The sequence below is a fragment of the Opisthorchis viverrini genome, assembly GCF_000715545.1.
Source record: "Opisthorchis viverrini unplaced genomic scaffold opera_v5_471, whole genome shotgun sequence".
NCBI lineage: Eukaryota > Metazoa > Platyhelminthes > Trematoda > Opisthorchiida > Opisthorchiidae > Opisthorchis > Opisthorchis viverrini.
This window is the reverse complement of record NW_008752128.1, coordinates 10,812-23,304: the sequence shown is the minus strand read 5'-3', so window position 1 is coordinate 23,304 and position 12,493 is coordinate 10,812. Positions and strand designations below refer to the sequence as shown.

The 12,493-nt window shown below is 44.0% G+C and overlaps 2 protein-coding genes across 2 annotated transcripts in view; one reads left to right on the top strand and one right to left on the bottom strand.

The window, feature by feature from the left end:
- Window positions 1-12,493, bottom strand: part of T265_15388 (hypothetical protein) — a gene marked incomplete at both ends in the record, with an annotated part of 39,486 nt that overhangs the window by 16,441 nt on the left and 10,552 nt on the right. Inside the window, one exon of the mRNA XM_009177870.1 lies at window positions 2,938-3,145. Coding sequence (XP_009176134.1) covers window positions 2,938-3,145 — 208 coding nt within the window. The remainder of the gene's footprint in view (window positions 1-2,937; window positions 3,146-12,493) is intronic.
- Window positions 1-12,493, top strand: part of T265_15389 (hypothetical protein) — a gene marked incomplete at both ends in the record, with an annotated part of 51,518 nt that overhangs the window by 37,253 nt on the left and 1,772 nt on the right. Inside the window, 8 exons of the mRNA XM_009177871.1 lie at window positions 1,865-1,930; window positions 2,914-3,434; window positions 3,778-3,856; window positions 3,940-4,390; window positions 5,570-5,619; window positions 7,600-8,198; window positions 10,959-11,559; window positions 12,167-12,307. Of these exons, the coding sequence (XP_009176135.1) occupies window positions 1,865-1,930; window positions 2,914-3,434; window positions 3,778-3,856; window positions 3,940-4,390; window positions 5,570-5,619; window positions 7,600-8,198; window positions 10,959-11,559; window positions 12,167-12,307 (2,508 nt within the window). The remainder of the gene's footprint in view (window positions 1-1,864; window positions 1,931-2,913; window positions 3,435-3,777; window positions 3,857-3,939; window positions 4,391-5,569; window positions 5,620-7,599; window positions 8,199-10,958; window positions 11,560-12,166; window positions 12,308-12,493) is intronic.

Genomic DNA, 12,493 nt, shown 5'->3' with positions numbered 1-12,493 from the left:
TAATGCAAGTTCAGTCTACATGATAGCAGGCATTCTTAGACGTGGGGGTTATGACAGCTATTTCGCAAATATCAAGTCTACCTTGCTATTAGTCCGCTAGTGGATGGCATCGTGAACACCAGTTTTTATTCGTCGCTTTCGGCCAGGTCCCTAACCAAAATGCGGTTGATGGTTTTTTTACGTGAAGTGTTTTTACACGTAAGTTCTTACTGATTTTACGCTGTTCGTTCACGCTCAGTTGTTGTAAGCCCGAAAAGTTTTACATGGCAATTAAATCAAATAGTTTTTGATAATTTTTTGACATCCTCATGCGCCTCGGGCATTGCCCCTTTATTCTTCTGAAAAGTTGTAAAGCGTACCCCAATTTCCCTTCGGAAATCCGTTCTATGCGCTGGTCACGGTGCCACGTAACGTTACTTGTTTTACTGTAGAAGGCTTGATTCGCTAGTTCGGACCGGCTGCAACGCTAGGTTTTTCCACGATGGAGAGTGACTGCTCAGTCATGTAGCGAAGTTTAACCACAATAATCGTAACAAGATTGACTATTCCTGATCGTTCTTTTTCGAAGCCTATTCCTTGTCACTGAATTAACTACGGAAGCCTTGAAAATCCATCTGTTAACCAGGTGCTTACGCCCAAACACACCCTACTTTGATGACGATGAAATGCTATAAGAAGGCTACCAACAGCAACATGCTCATTTTCCAAGGCGTTTATAGGTACTGTCGGTTGAAACAGTGCATCACTGTATTCCTACAACAATGCATTGCCAGGGAGCGAGATAGGTCAGTGGTTAGAGAGGTTCGAGCCCGACCTTTGCCTCTCTAGGTTTGGCAACCTGGCAGTATCCCAGTCCTCATGCGTTCTTCTGGTGGCGTGGCAGTTGGGCCTTAAAAGGGTGCTAGGGCTGAACGCAGCACCAACTTGTACGAGGTCCTCACTCAGTGGAATTTTAACATATGATTGGGATAAGAGAGTTTAGATTTTCAACACTGTGGTTTGTGTACAAATGATTCACTTGTGAGATTTTTGCTGTGCACCTGAGGTGAATGTCTCTAGAATCCGCTCATTTTCTACGAAACACAGGTTCGTTTTTGGTTGATGAGTCGGGAATGTGCGATTGTCCCTCTTCTCTCTGTCATTATCATTTCGTTCTTCACAGAAGCAGATCTTCTATGATACAATTGGGGCTACAAGGTGAGGAGGCTTCCAGAATATCCAGAATTGTGTATGTGACAACCATTTGAATGACGCATGCAAACATCATGGCGGAATTGTATGGAAGTAAAAAAAACTCATCCATAACCGTGGTGCATTTTTTGTACACATACGGTTTTGTTGTGTAAATCCATACCAGCCGAAAAAGAAAAACGCCGGTAAAGAATGGCACCTTATTCCCAATTTCAGTCTAGCACCAAGAATTGACCTTCGTATTCTATTCAGTCAGTAAAATGGGTGACATACTGAAGCTTTCGAAGCGAGTGGTATTCTGCTATATTCCACCAACTTTCATTATTCTCCGTTGAACCTACTCTTTATTGTGGCTAGCACCATGCAGCGTGTACCCACTGACCGATCACTGGTTCCACATCGACCATGTTCTCAACAACAAATGATATTCAATGAATTAGGTGGAAGTTGATGCAAGTTGAACCCAGAGGATGGCATTTGCAAATCCAGTCGCATTGGTTTCTCTTTTGCGTGATGCACCTGAGTGTCCACTCGTTACTAAGGGTCACGAGTTGCATCATTTTTCGTTCTCATCTCTTTTATATTCACCGAGATATGTGTTGACTGATCTATCATTTGCAATGACTTCCTGATCATTGTGCATTTCTCTCTACTTTCTTTTTTGCATCTACAGAAACGACCAAAGCGCCCAAAGTTCGCACAATCGTTGGATAAAGGCGATTATAAAGTTGTGGTTCAGGTTAGTTGACCTGTTTGACTTCCACCTCGGTAAAATGCCATTGTATGTGTATCATCCGAAGGCTGCCGTGGTCAAACTCTGGATTTATCTTGCTTGTGGATATTCCCCGTGAAACTAATTTCAGAATAGCCAGTTAACACGGTGGCTATGCATACTTAAACCTCGTGGAATGTAAGTCCCTAAGGAGTCGTTAATCGCCTTAACTGAAAAAGTGTTCGCTTTGGGAGTAGGGGCTGTTGTCTGCGGCTTTCCTCCCTAATATCGCTCACATCACGCCCTCGTTGTTGGTGAGTCTCTCCAAGAAACATTGTTTGATGTCTGAATTCACCCCTTCTGATTGGCTAGAAAAGTCGATATTGGGCATGTGAGCCGATGACCTGCTACTTCCACACTTTGACACCAAACCTCCAAAACTTGTGATCGCTGCTTGCACAGTAGCGCATATCTTTGTGCTGGCTGATGTTTTGACTGAAATGTCTTTGCACCATCGCTTCAGTGGTCCGCCTTTTCGTCCTAGTTTATTACTGTTCTTAATTTCCATCTGTCAATCGTTGGTTGTCCAACCGATATTTGTCCAGATGAACTGATATTCCCATTAGGTATTGTATATACCTGGTATACCTACCGAAATATTTGGAGTGGCACTTTCCGGTCTGTCAAGGAAAGTCGTTTCTTCTTATAGGTTTCTATTATGTCAACATCTCGGTAATCTCAACTTACAGAAGCAAAACTGTGCAAGCCTTTCGGGAATAGTTTTTTTGTTCAACAACAGGATCATATTTTGTGAATTAAAACAACCCGCAGTTCGAACCGCAGTGTTTCGGAAGGTTTGCACATTGATTAATATATCACACTATTTCATGTTCGACAAGCTTGTTCACTTCTTGCCCGTCCGCCTTCATCAGTTCGCGTATCTTATATTCCTCCGAACTCGCTGTTTGTTACATTTCCTAAAACTTACCTCATTTGTAACTTTGCTTTAGATCTGTCATGAAACTGGCCCCAACCTAAATGGCGCCGGTGTCAAAACATCTGCGGATACGTCCGTCGGTGCTGGGAATGAAATGGCGGATGACCGCATCAGTGGAGGGGCCGGTGGTGGTGCGTTAAGTGGGGACACTCTGTCACCGCTCGAGCGACTGCGCCAGCACTGTGCTGTCGTACGTTTCCGTCTTCCTGGACCTGGCCAGTCGGACTCTCCAGCAGAGAAGCGCACTACAGGAAAAAGTAATATACCGGTGTCCTTCGAATTCTCTGCCTTTCCATTCTCACTGGGTCTGAATGGCGCCAAGCCCTGTTCTGCCCTAGACTCAATACCCTGTGGTCCGCCCAAAGCAACTACGCTTAAGTTTCACAGAGCCAGCAATCCAACGCATGAAAATGTTGCCAAACGCTTTGAAGAAATGTTTGTTGTGGATGAATCTAGTCGTCGCTGCCCCTGTCTTCCTACCAGTTTATGCGCGAACGAATCTACCGGACTCTATATAGGATTATCTGAACAACGGTACGCCTTATCATTGCTTTTTCTGTGGACTATGATTTAGCTCAGTATTTATTCGTCCCTGACGCTTGTGCAAGACTGGACTGTTTACACCCTGAAGTTGAAATTTCTCAGTGATTATTTTTCCCGTCCATTAGATTGCGACATGGGCGCCAAGATTTGTAAGCAGCTCGTTTTCTGTGCTTCTGTGTTGTGAGGTTAACCTTTTCTTCATTCGCTATAGCTGAAATTTAATAACACTCGTTGCATTCAGCGAAACGCTTTCATAACTTTAACTTGTCAGTCTATAATGTGCTTGATAGCTGTTTCCTTGTAATCGAACTTCCAGTTTTTCTTTTCTTTTCAGATATCCAGCCTACACCGTACCTGGATCCTATTTTACTGGTACTATTGGTTTCTACAACTCCGATCTGTTGCAACACGTGGTACGCTCGTTTTATCACACTTCTTTGGTAATCTCTCGTCTTTGTTGTAACTAACCCAAACTCGTTTCCTTTCCTCATACTAGGTGACCTACCCCTTTCGCCTTGTTGTCGATACTCTCCCTCACTCAAGCAGCAGTTCTCCAAAGCGGACCGAGTCGGACCGTGGAAATCGCCTACAGGTTGGCAAGTTAGGTCTTTCGGAAGAGGACTTTGCATGGCTGCGGCCGTTGAATGCATGGCTCTTGGGTGATAGGGATAACATCTCCATATCGAATGAGGTCATTCCCGAAGCTGATGATCAAGTGACGGTTCCCGCGGAGCATAAAGATTCGGAAATTATTGATGAAGATGTTTCTTGCCCACCTTCTGGTGAATTGTTTCAGACTACTAAACGCAGTAACTTGCGCCCCACTTCAGCCTCTTCGTCGGGAGCTGACGACCTTAATGAAATGAATGAAGTTCCCTTGGCCAAGTGCAACGGCTCAATGGAAGATAACGCTAATAAGACGGATCACCACTGGAATACTGAAACTGGTACGAGGTTGCTTCTTATTTTGACCCTTTCAACCTCCGTCATTTTCCTATTCATAGCGTTCACACTCAATAGCCGTTTTTTAGACTAAGTGAAAGTTGTTTGCAACTGTTTGGGTATGTCTGGATTTTGTGATTTTTACCTGTCTGCGTACGCGTTTAGCAATAGTCCAAGCGCTAACAGGGTTTGTTAAGCTTGTACCTTGATGTCTGCACCTAATGTCTTCTGACTATATCTTCTGACTTCGAAATACTTTGTCGTGATTACCTGTTCGTGCTAAAAACGCTTTCAAAGTAGTGTGACTCACTGCGGTTAGAAACATATATGAATTGCTTAGTAGTGATCTAAGGAGATTCGGTAACATTCGAACAATATTTTTGTATTAATGAAGCCAGACTACGTTGAACTGAATCACCAGTCCATCGTCTGCACACTCATCTTGTTAGTGGCAGTTAAAATTTGATATTACTAGATTGGTCGCTGTCGCGTAATTCATGCGTTCGCACTTCGGTGAAACGACTGCGTGAACGACTGAGCTTAGAAAGCAGCCATGCTGACAACCTCTTCTCGCTTTGTTGGTTTACTCTGCAATATTCCGCTAACAGTACCCTGTATCCTGTCGATTTTCCTCGCTCTTGTTTTGTTCATGGGCTTTCTGCGGACTTGCGCGTTTTGTGCTCCTTAACATCTCATTGTTTTGTATTAAGGACGCTAACACCAGTGTGATAACTCGGCATTTGACTACCGTTCAAACATGTCGGTACATTTAAGTAGATCCTCAGACTGACATTAGCACCGATACGCGTTTACATAGACTGTAGAAGGACGTTGCTTTTCCCTGCTGGAGTAATCAGAAAAGTGTTTTCTATTTAGCAGGTCTTCTAGTCAGCTTTCAGTTCACAGGTGGACCATCAAAGTCCTATCAACACTACCTTGAGTGAGATACTTGATCATTTCGCTTGCCCACCCGTCAACATTGAGTGTTTGTGACTGCGGTGTCCGAAATATTTTGTGGAGATTTGCTGGGAACATAGGATAATTTCGGTCTTCCCTTGTGAACACTGTTCGTCAGGTTTGTGATTAGCTGTTGTCTGACAGCAGGAGAATCGGTAGACATTGGCCGTAGTGAGCAAACTGTTTGATGTAAGTTATTTTATGACCAAATCCTTCATCCTTTTTAGATGAGATTTCCGCCCCGAAAGATTCGATTGGGACAGTTTCAAAAGCTACGGTGAGCTGTGTTCTTTGCCCAAAATTTCCTCTGTTATGTTTTGCACAAACCCAGTGTGCTTCACTCCACTTTTGCACCTGTTGGCTGTAAACTAACCACTCCGTGTAACAACCGCTCATGGCATAGACGTTCTTTCCGAAAAAGTGGATGTTACCAAGGTTGTTTCAACTAGAGTTCGACGTAACATGTGTGAATATAAACTCAATTCGTAGGAGGAACATTTGTAACCTGTTGGAATAGTTTTCCCCCAGTAGTTGCTACCAGAAAGTCGTATCTCACACTTTGAGAGTGAATTACATGCAGCCGGCCAGAAACTGCCATTACAGGATATTGGCCGTTGTAGAGTTCGCCTTTTCCCAATCAGCCACTAGGTTGTCGTAGTCACTCCTGACTGTTGCAATGTAGATGGATTCGAATCGAATGTTTCCCGTGGGCTTCTGCCTTTCCCTTCCGGACAGTTTACAGATGTTGTTCTCCTACATTTGCTGCCTGATTACACCGGCCACCCTCTAGTTGGCTAATCACATGGCCCATGCTGTGAACTTGGACGGCTATTTTCATCGGCATGCGACGAATCTCCCTGCTGTATTAGCAGCTGTATTATGCAACCTCCCGCGTTAAACGCGCATGATTCCGGTCTATAAGGCAAGACGCAAAAAGTTGTACACATCAACCAACTTAAGAAATTCATGGCGATTATTTGGAATCCTCCATTAGCTTTAAGTTTTCTACATGTGTTTTGGTATCTCTGAAACTTCTGTGACCAACGCAAAAAGTCGTTCTTTACTCATTGCGAACGAATGCAGAAAAGTGTGCACATTGTCCCGGTCTGTGGCTCAACTGTTTCAATATATGACCACCTTTCTTCACTATTTTGCTCCACTGTAGGTAGCGTACGTGATTTTCGCTTCTTTTCAAGTGCTTGGTTGAATTTGAGCGCAATAGCTCTGGTGGGATAAACTTTCTCTCAGTTGTTAGTAGCTTCCAAGGTTGATCAAGTGACCTCGTGAATACTGTGCACATTTGAACGGCCTTCTAGACCCATCTCGTGGTGTAACTTCCACTCAGGATTAGTTAGGATGCTGTCTCCAGAACTGACACTAATTAAACGATTGTTTATTGCCCATATTTTGTAAGTAACCATGTCTTTGCGGGCAATGTTTGTGTTAGCTGTTCTGGGTCCTATTGACTTGAAGAAATCATTGAAGTCCCACAGCAGTGGCATATCCTGGTGGTCGTCAGTCGCACCAGCCTTAGCTATCCCCGCATTACGTCCTATGGTTTTCGGAGCCCACATTAAGTACCCCGTAACTATTAGTTACTTGTATGGGTCATCTATCACTCATCCCCTAATATTCTTTCTCCGTTTAATCATTCTCTTTTCAAGCAAGTTTGAAATTGTAACTCTGCATTCCCTGGTTTTCGTGTCAGTCAATGATTGATCAGAAGGTTGGTTAAGTACCCCTCAATTGATTTGGCATTTGTGAAGAACGTTCATTTGCAACTCATTTTATACGCTTGTACTCTATTGGACCCATCGTGGTTTATTCTTTATTATGCACTCATACCAGCTTTCATGCTCATTATGGACACGCCTTTTTTTACTTCACATCATTTCCTCACTTCCTTCCCGGCACGAACATAGTACTTTTCCGTACATCGCATTTCTCGATTACATAGGTTATATGACACCCCTATTCACTGCTTACTGTACACCCGAACAATGCGTGTCACTCGTATAATGCGAGTATCAGGGGTTCAAAACCTCACTCACTCTTGATCTCAGGATATGGAAAAATTTTGTCTCTACGTAGCAGCTCAACGTTACCGAAGACGAGTGTGCTAACTCGGCGTAGTTTACGCATCCACACCTTACTCTACGAGCGTCATAACACCACTATATTCTGACCAATCGTACGACACTACTTATAACCGTTTTACTTACTGATCCCTACTTATTTTTTTCTCTCTCCTTTGTAGATGAACATCGATGTGGGCTCGGATCCAATAGTTGATGGAAACGAAGGTCGTAACGCTAGTACCCATACTACTCGTGGGGGTCGCTCGTTGAACATAAAGCTCAATCCGCGATCGCTGCGTCGAAACTCTGCGACTCGGTCGCTCTCTTATCAACTGGCTTCAGTTCATGGACGACTCGTCAGCCTGGATACGCCCCTCACCTATCGCGACAAATTCCCCGACCAACAAGCTCTCCGTAAGAACCGAGCGTATATCTGGGCCAAAGCCGATAAGCTGATTTCCGGTCATATTTTGGATGCAGACAAGGCCATCTTGGATCCAGATGAGCTCGATTCACTTGTGACTGACGATCAAGGTTTTTTCCATCATCTTCTCACAATGAGGTTAGTCTCGTCTCAGTCAAGCGGTACCACCGGAAGTGAAAGTCAGCGACGAGCAAGCACAATTAGCGCGGCCTCCAACGGGAATAATTTGAATAACGGTTCTGTAATTTCGACCGAATCAGCAACTCGACCTGTGACGCCCATTTCTCTTCCTGCTCCGCAGACTCCAGAAGATCTCCGCGCCTCGAGCGAATCCTTATCTGGACAGCCGTCCAAGTCAGTTTCTATCTTCCAAGCTTGAGCTGTTACTTCAACTAGTTTGTTTTCTTATGATGTGCGCAATTCACCCTCCTTATAACGTTGCCATCCGCTGCTACGAAAAGATGTTCAGGTAACTGATTATGTTGGTATAGCGAATTCAACCTCAGCCTATTGAAAAATTTTCATAACTAGAGATGGGAAAGTGCATGTTTTATCATAAGAGATAAGAAGAAGTCAAATGGCCTGAAATATTCAATGAGCTGGTTAGTCTCACACAACTCACTTGACTTTGCTAGATGAGGCTCTTTCGTGTAATCTGAAGTCCTGGAATCCCACTTTTCAGGAAAGCGCACCATGAATCACTTTCGATTTCTCCCATTTTTGTACGTGGTTTAGTTGCGGGACAGTCATTTCGGTTCACAGTGAAGTTAATGGGCTCCTTGTGAATCATCGTTTTTTGCCACACTGACTAGGCAGTAATGAAGCTCGTTAGCATCATCCACCAGACGGTTTCCGGTATTATTCAGCGCATTCAGATCAACGGAGGTTCATGGACTGCCATGGAGTTTTACGAGATCCGATCTAGGGACTGTTCCTCCAAGCTTATGCAGGCAAACAGACTCAAGAGACTTGGAAAAAATGTCGGTTCGCAGTTGGACGAATTTTATGTACCTCCGTGGATTAGTTGAAGTAAGACAATGCCACTGACCCCTAGTAATGTGTGACATCCACTTCCTCTGGTCATGTCGTACGTACGTATCCATGTATTCACACTTGCTAGCAGTAATCACACCACCTTCGTTGAAGTATCCACACACTCACCTGTTCCGTTGGTTCACTGGTTCATAGACCAAACAGCGGTTTCTATAGAGCGCATATGCCACAACCTTGATTCTCCTGCCAGAGAAGCACTGACACATACGATGTGAGCTGATGGTGGCTCGGGTGCTCGATACCGGAAATCGATGGTAGAAGTAGTTGCAATAGAAATTTCTTATGGTAGCCTGTAAGGCCCTTAGGCGACAGTGTCATCTATTTTTGAACCATAATATTGGATGGTCGTTGCCTTGTTCGCTGAGCTGGGCAATTTGATTGCAAGCGTTTCATCACCAATCGAGGTGACATCATCAGTGCGTTATTGGGGAGCGTAGTGGTGCGTAGCGGTGGATTAGTGGTTGTGCTACGATACGCACAACTACGCTCTCCAATAACGCACTGATGGTGTCACCTCGATTGGTGATGAAACGCTTGCAATCAAATTGCCCAGCTCAGCGAACAACGACCATCTACCCTACCTGAGCTACCAAGATTTTCCTCCATAGATAATATTGCATTTGCGATCCTTAACAGGTCAACTTAGTTGCTGCTAAGCTACGTTTATGCAGTAGCGAAGATCACTATTTTCTTGAAGTCGTTGTTTGCGATTCAGTACATACGTTTTCGAGTAAAGAATACTCAAGTGTGGTCCTTTATACACCCTTCGCTGGTGGAGGCCCATGTCTGGTGTCGTCCTTGGATGGCGTTTTCAGCTATTTTACCTCCATTCTAGATATAACCAACCCCCGTGGACAGACAATCCAGTTAGCGTGATTGCTGTCCCATTTGGTCGTTCCTTTTCGTAAAAAAACTCATGAATGTGTTCCTCTAGTGTTGCAGAGGGTGTTCTGTAGAGTCATCATTACTATCCTCGTCCCCATCGTCGATTGCAAGCCGTATGCATTTTGTACGATGGTTCTAGTTAACACATTTTCGTCCAAGCTCAAAAACAAGAGTGCATAGCCAATTTGATGCCCTTGATGGTAAATCCACTAGTTTATTCGTTGTTGGGAAATCGAGAAACGGAGTTATACATTGCAGGCCATAGCTGAGCTACATACATTCCAGTGGGTGATTTGGTGATTCGGTCGTGTTCTAGTGCCCATAACCATTATTATATCTCGTCTTGTGCTCTCTAGCCAAGGACAGTGCAGTTACCAGCATAATTGGTCATCTGATGGAGATGGCCTTTGCTTCGCTTCTACGTCATTGTCTGACCTCCCCGGGTTCGCCTACACCTTCCACATGGTGATGCAGGGAATACTGTGAGGACGTTTATCCACTGGCATGCAATGCACATGACGAAGAATCACCAATTAGATACCATCAACTCAGCTGCCATATGTGAAAGGCATGTGGTCCGATGTTCCCACCAAATTCGGTCAACCCTCCGAAGACACCGACTGTCGAAAATCGGTTATTTTTGACGTCCACTCCACGCGTAGTTCAGATATTCGACCCGCATAACAATAAGAAGTGCACAGCAGTACCTTATACACAACCTTTGTCAGACAAGCTGCTTTCACGTCTCTAATACACGTTCCACGTTAGCAAAAGCTTCTCCTATCTGGATGGCATCGTCTTCCCTAGCTGAACCACATGGACTGATAGTTACAAATCAACAAATTTATCTACTACTGACACCACCTGCAAGCATGGATTTCTGGTTTGCTTCCACCCAGTCTTGCGACAACTTTGCAGGTACCCCAAAAAGGGTAAGACAGAATCATCGGTGTTTGTATTTCAAAAAAATCAGACTCGATAATATTTTTCACTCACATACCGGATATGTATAGATTAGCCCCCTGAAAGCATTTATCTCCCACAGACATCAAGTGCTTGGGAAGAGCCTTCCATGATTTCAGAGACTGACTGTTTTCTACGCACTGGTCTTAATTTTTCATTCATTTTGTGATTTGATTAAATGATAAGGTTCTCGACCTATCCCCTTTGTTTCAGACTTAAACGTGATGAAAAAGTTACATTTAGCTATTTGGAATTAAAGCTACGTTTGTTAGACACTCTTGCTCGCTACGGACGGTTATTGTGTGAACGGGTGCTAATGACCTCAGCTGGAATGCCGGATTCCTCCAACTCCTATGCATCTTCAGTCACTGACCCTAACCGAGGGATTCATTCAGATTTACCGGTTCCGTTCGGTTGGTCTCTTCAGCACTGGCTCTGTCAAACTCTATCCAACTCAACTGACACACACCACCCAATTAAAAGCGATGGGACTCACACTGGTAATGCTCTCCCTGAATGCCACGACACATTGCGTCAGATTAATCGTCGCCTGATCCAACAGATCACATTGTCCACTTCTGGCACCAATTCGATCGGAGAAGCAGTTCGTGTTGGTACACATGCTCTCCCTACGTGGCTGGTTGTATCTGGACTGCGTGACCTTCAGCTGGACGAATCCGAAGCTAAAGGAACAGACGAAAGTCGCATTCTGGGTTCTGTCGGCGGTAGAATCATGATATTCTTCTTGCTGTATGCCATTGCAGAAAATGAGTATGCACATGCACTACGCATGTTAACCAGAATCGCATATCAGGTGAGTGTCAGAACTTCCACCTCATGTGGATTCATGTTTCATGTATACGAGCGTCTTATTTAAATTATCGTTACAGATAAGAATTGTGCCGGTGATTTCCTACTGGCTGGACACGGATGAGCTACTAGCGATGTTCATCCCACTACCTACCTATATATTCACTCCTTTATGTGATTCAGCGCATCTCTACCTCGTTGAACTTCCTCAAGAACTTCATCCACGACCTAAAGCCGTAATTCCATTTATTAGTTTTTGTAGAAATTGATGTTTCGTATGCGAATTCATCGTAAACTTTCCAATCTTTCTAACAAAGTATTTATCTTCAACTTTTGTCGCGAGCACCAAGTCAGACTAATTTGATGTTAGTGAAGTTGTCTCATTACCATGCCGCTCATTCTTATCCATTTTATTATCAGCGTTCCTTTGGAAACTCCAGCTTGCTGAGTTTCTCTCTACAATAAATCCCGCTTTTATCTCATGCGCCGCTGCAAGAGGCTTATGAAAACGGCCCTTCAGTAATATGATGGTTTGTATCCTGGTTTTCGGACCGTGTATAGGTGAAATGCTTCTCAGTTTATTGACATTTTATTATTTGTTCTTTTTACAGACTGAAGAACCACCCACTGGGGCTTTAAACGGTCCTATCGCTTGTGGGGTTGTCGCGTCTATGGGATCTGTTCGACCGGTGATAGCAAGTTCCTCTGGTACATCCGCCACGTCTAGACAGGGATACAGGTGGATGGTCTGGGTGAGTACCTTCTCTACATCAATGAGTGATAAATTCCCTTTATCATTTTAGCATCTTCGTCAATGTCCCCGATATTCTCTACCAGCGTATTCTCTTAAGGAGCCGTATTTTTACTGCAATGAATAAGTGAATGTTACCAATTTAAGCGACACGGGATATTATATATATATATATATATATATATAT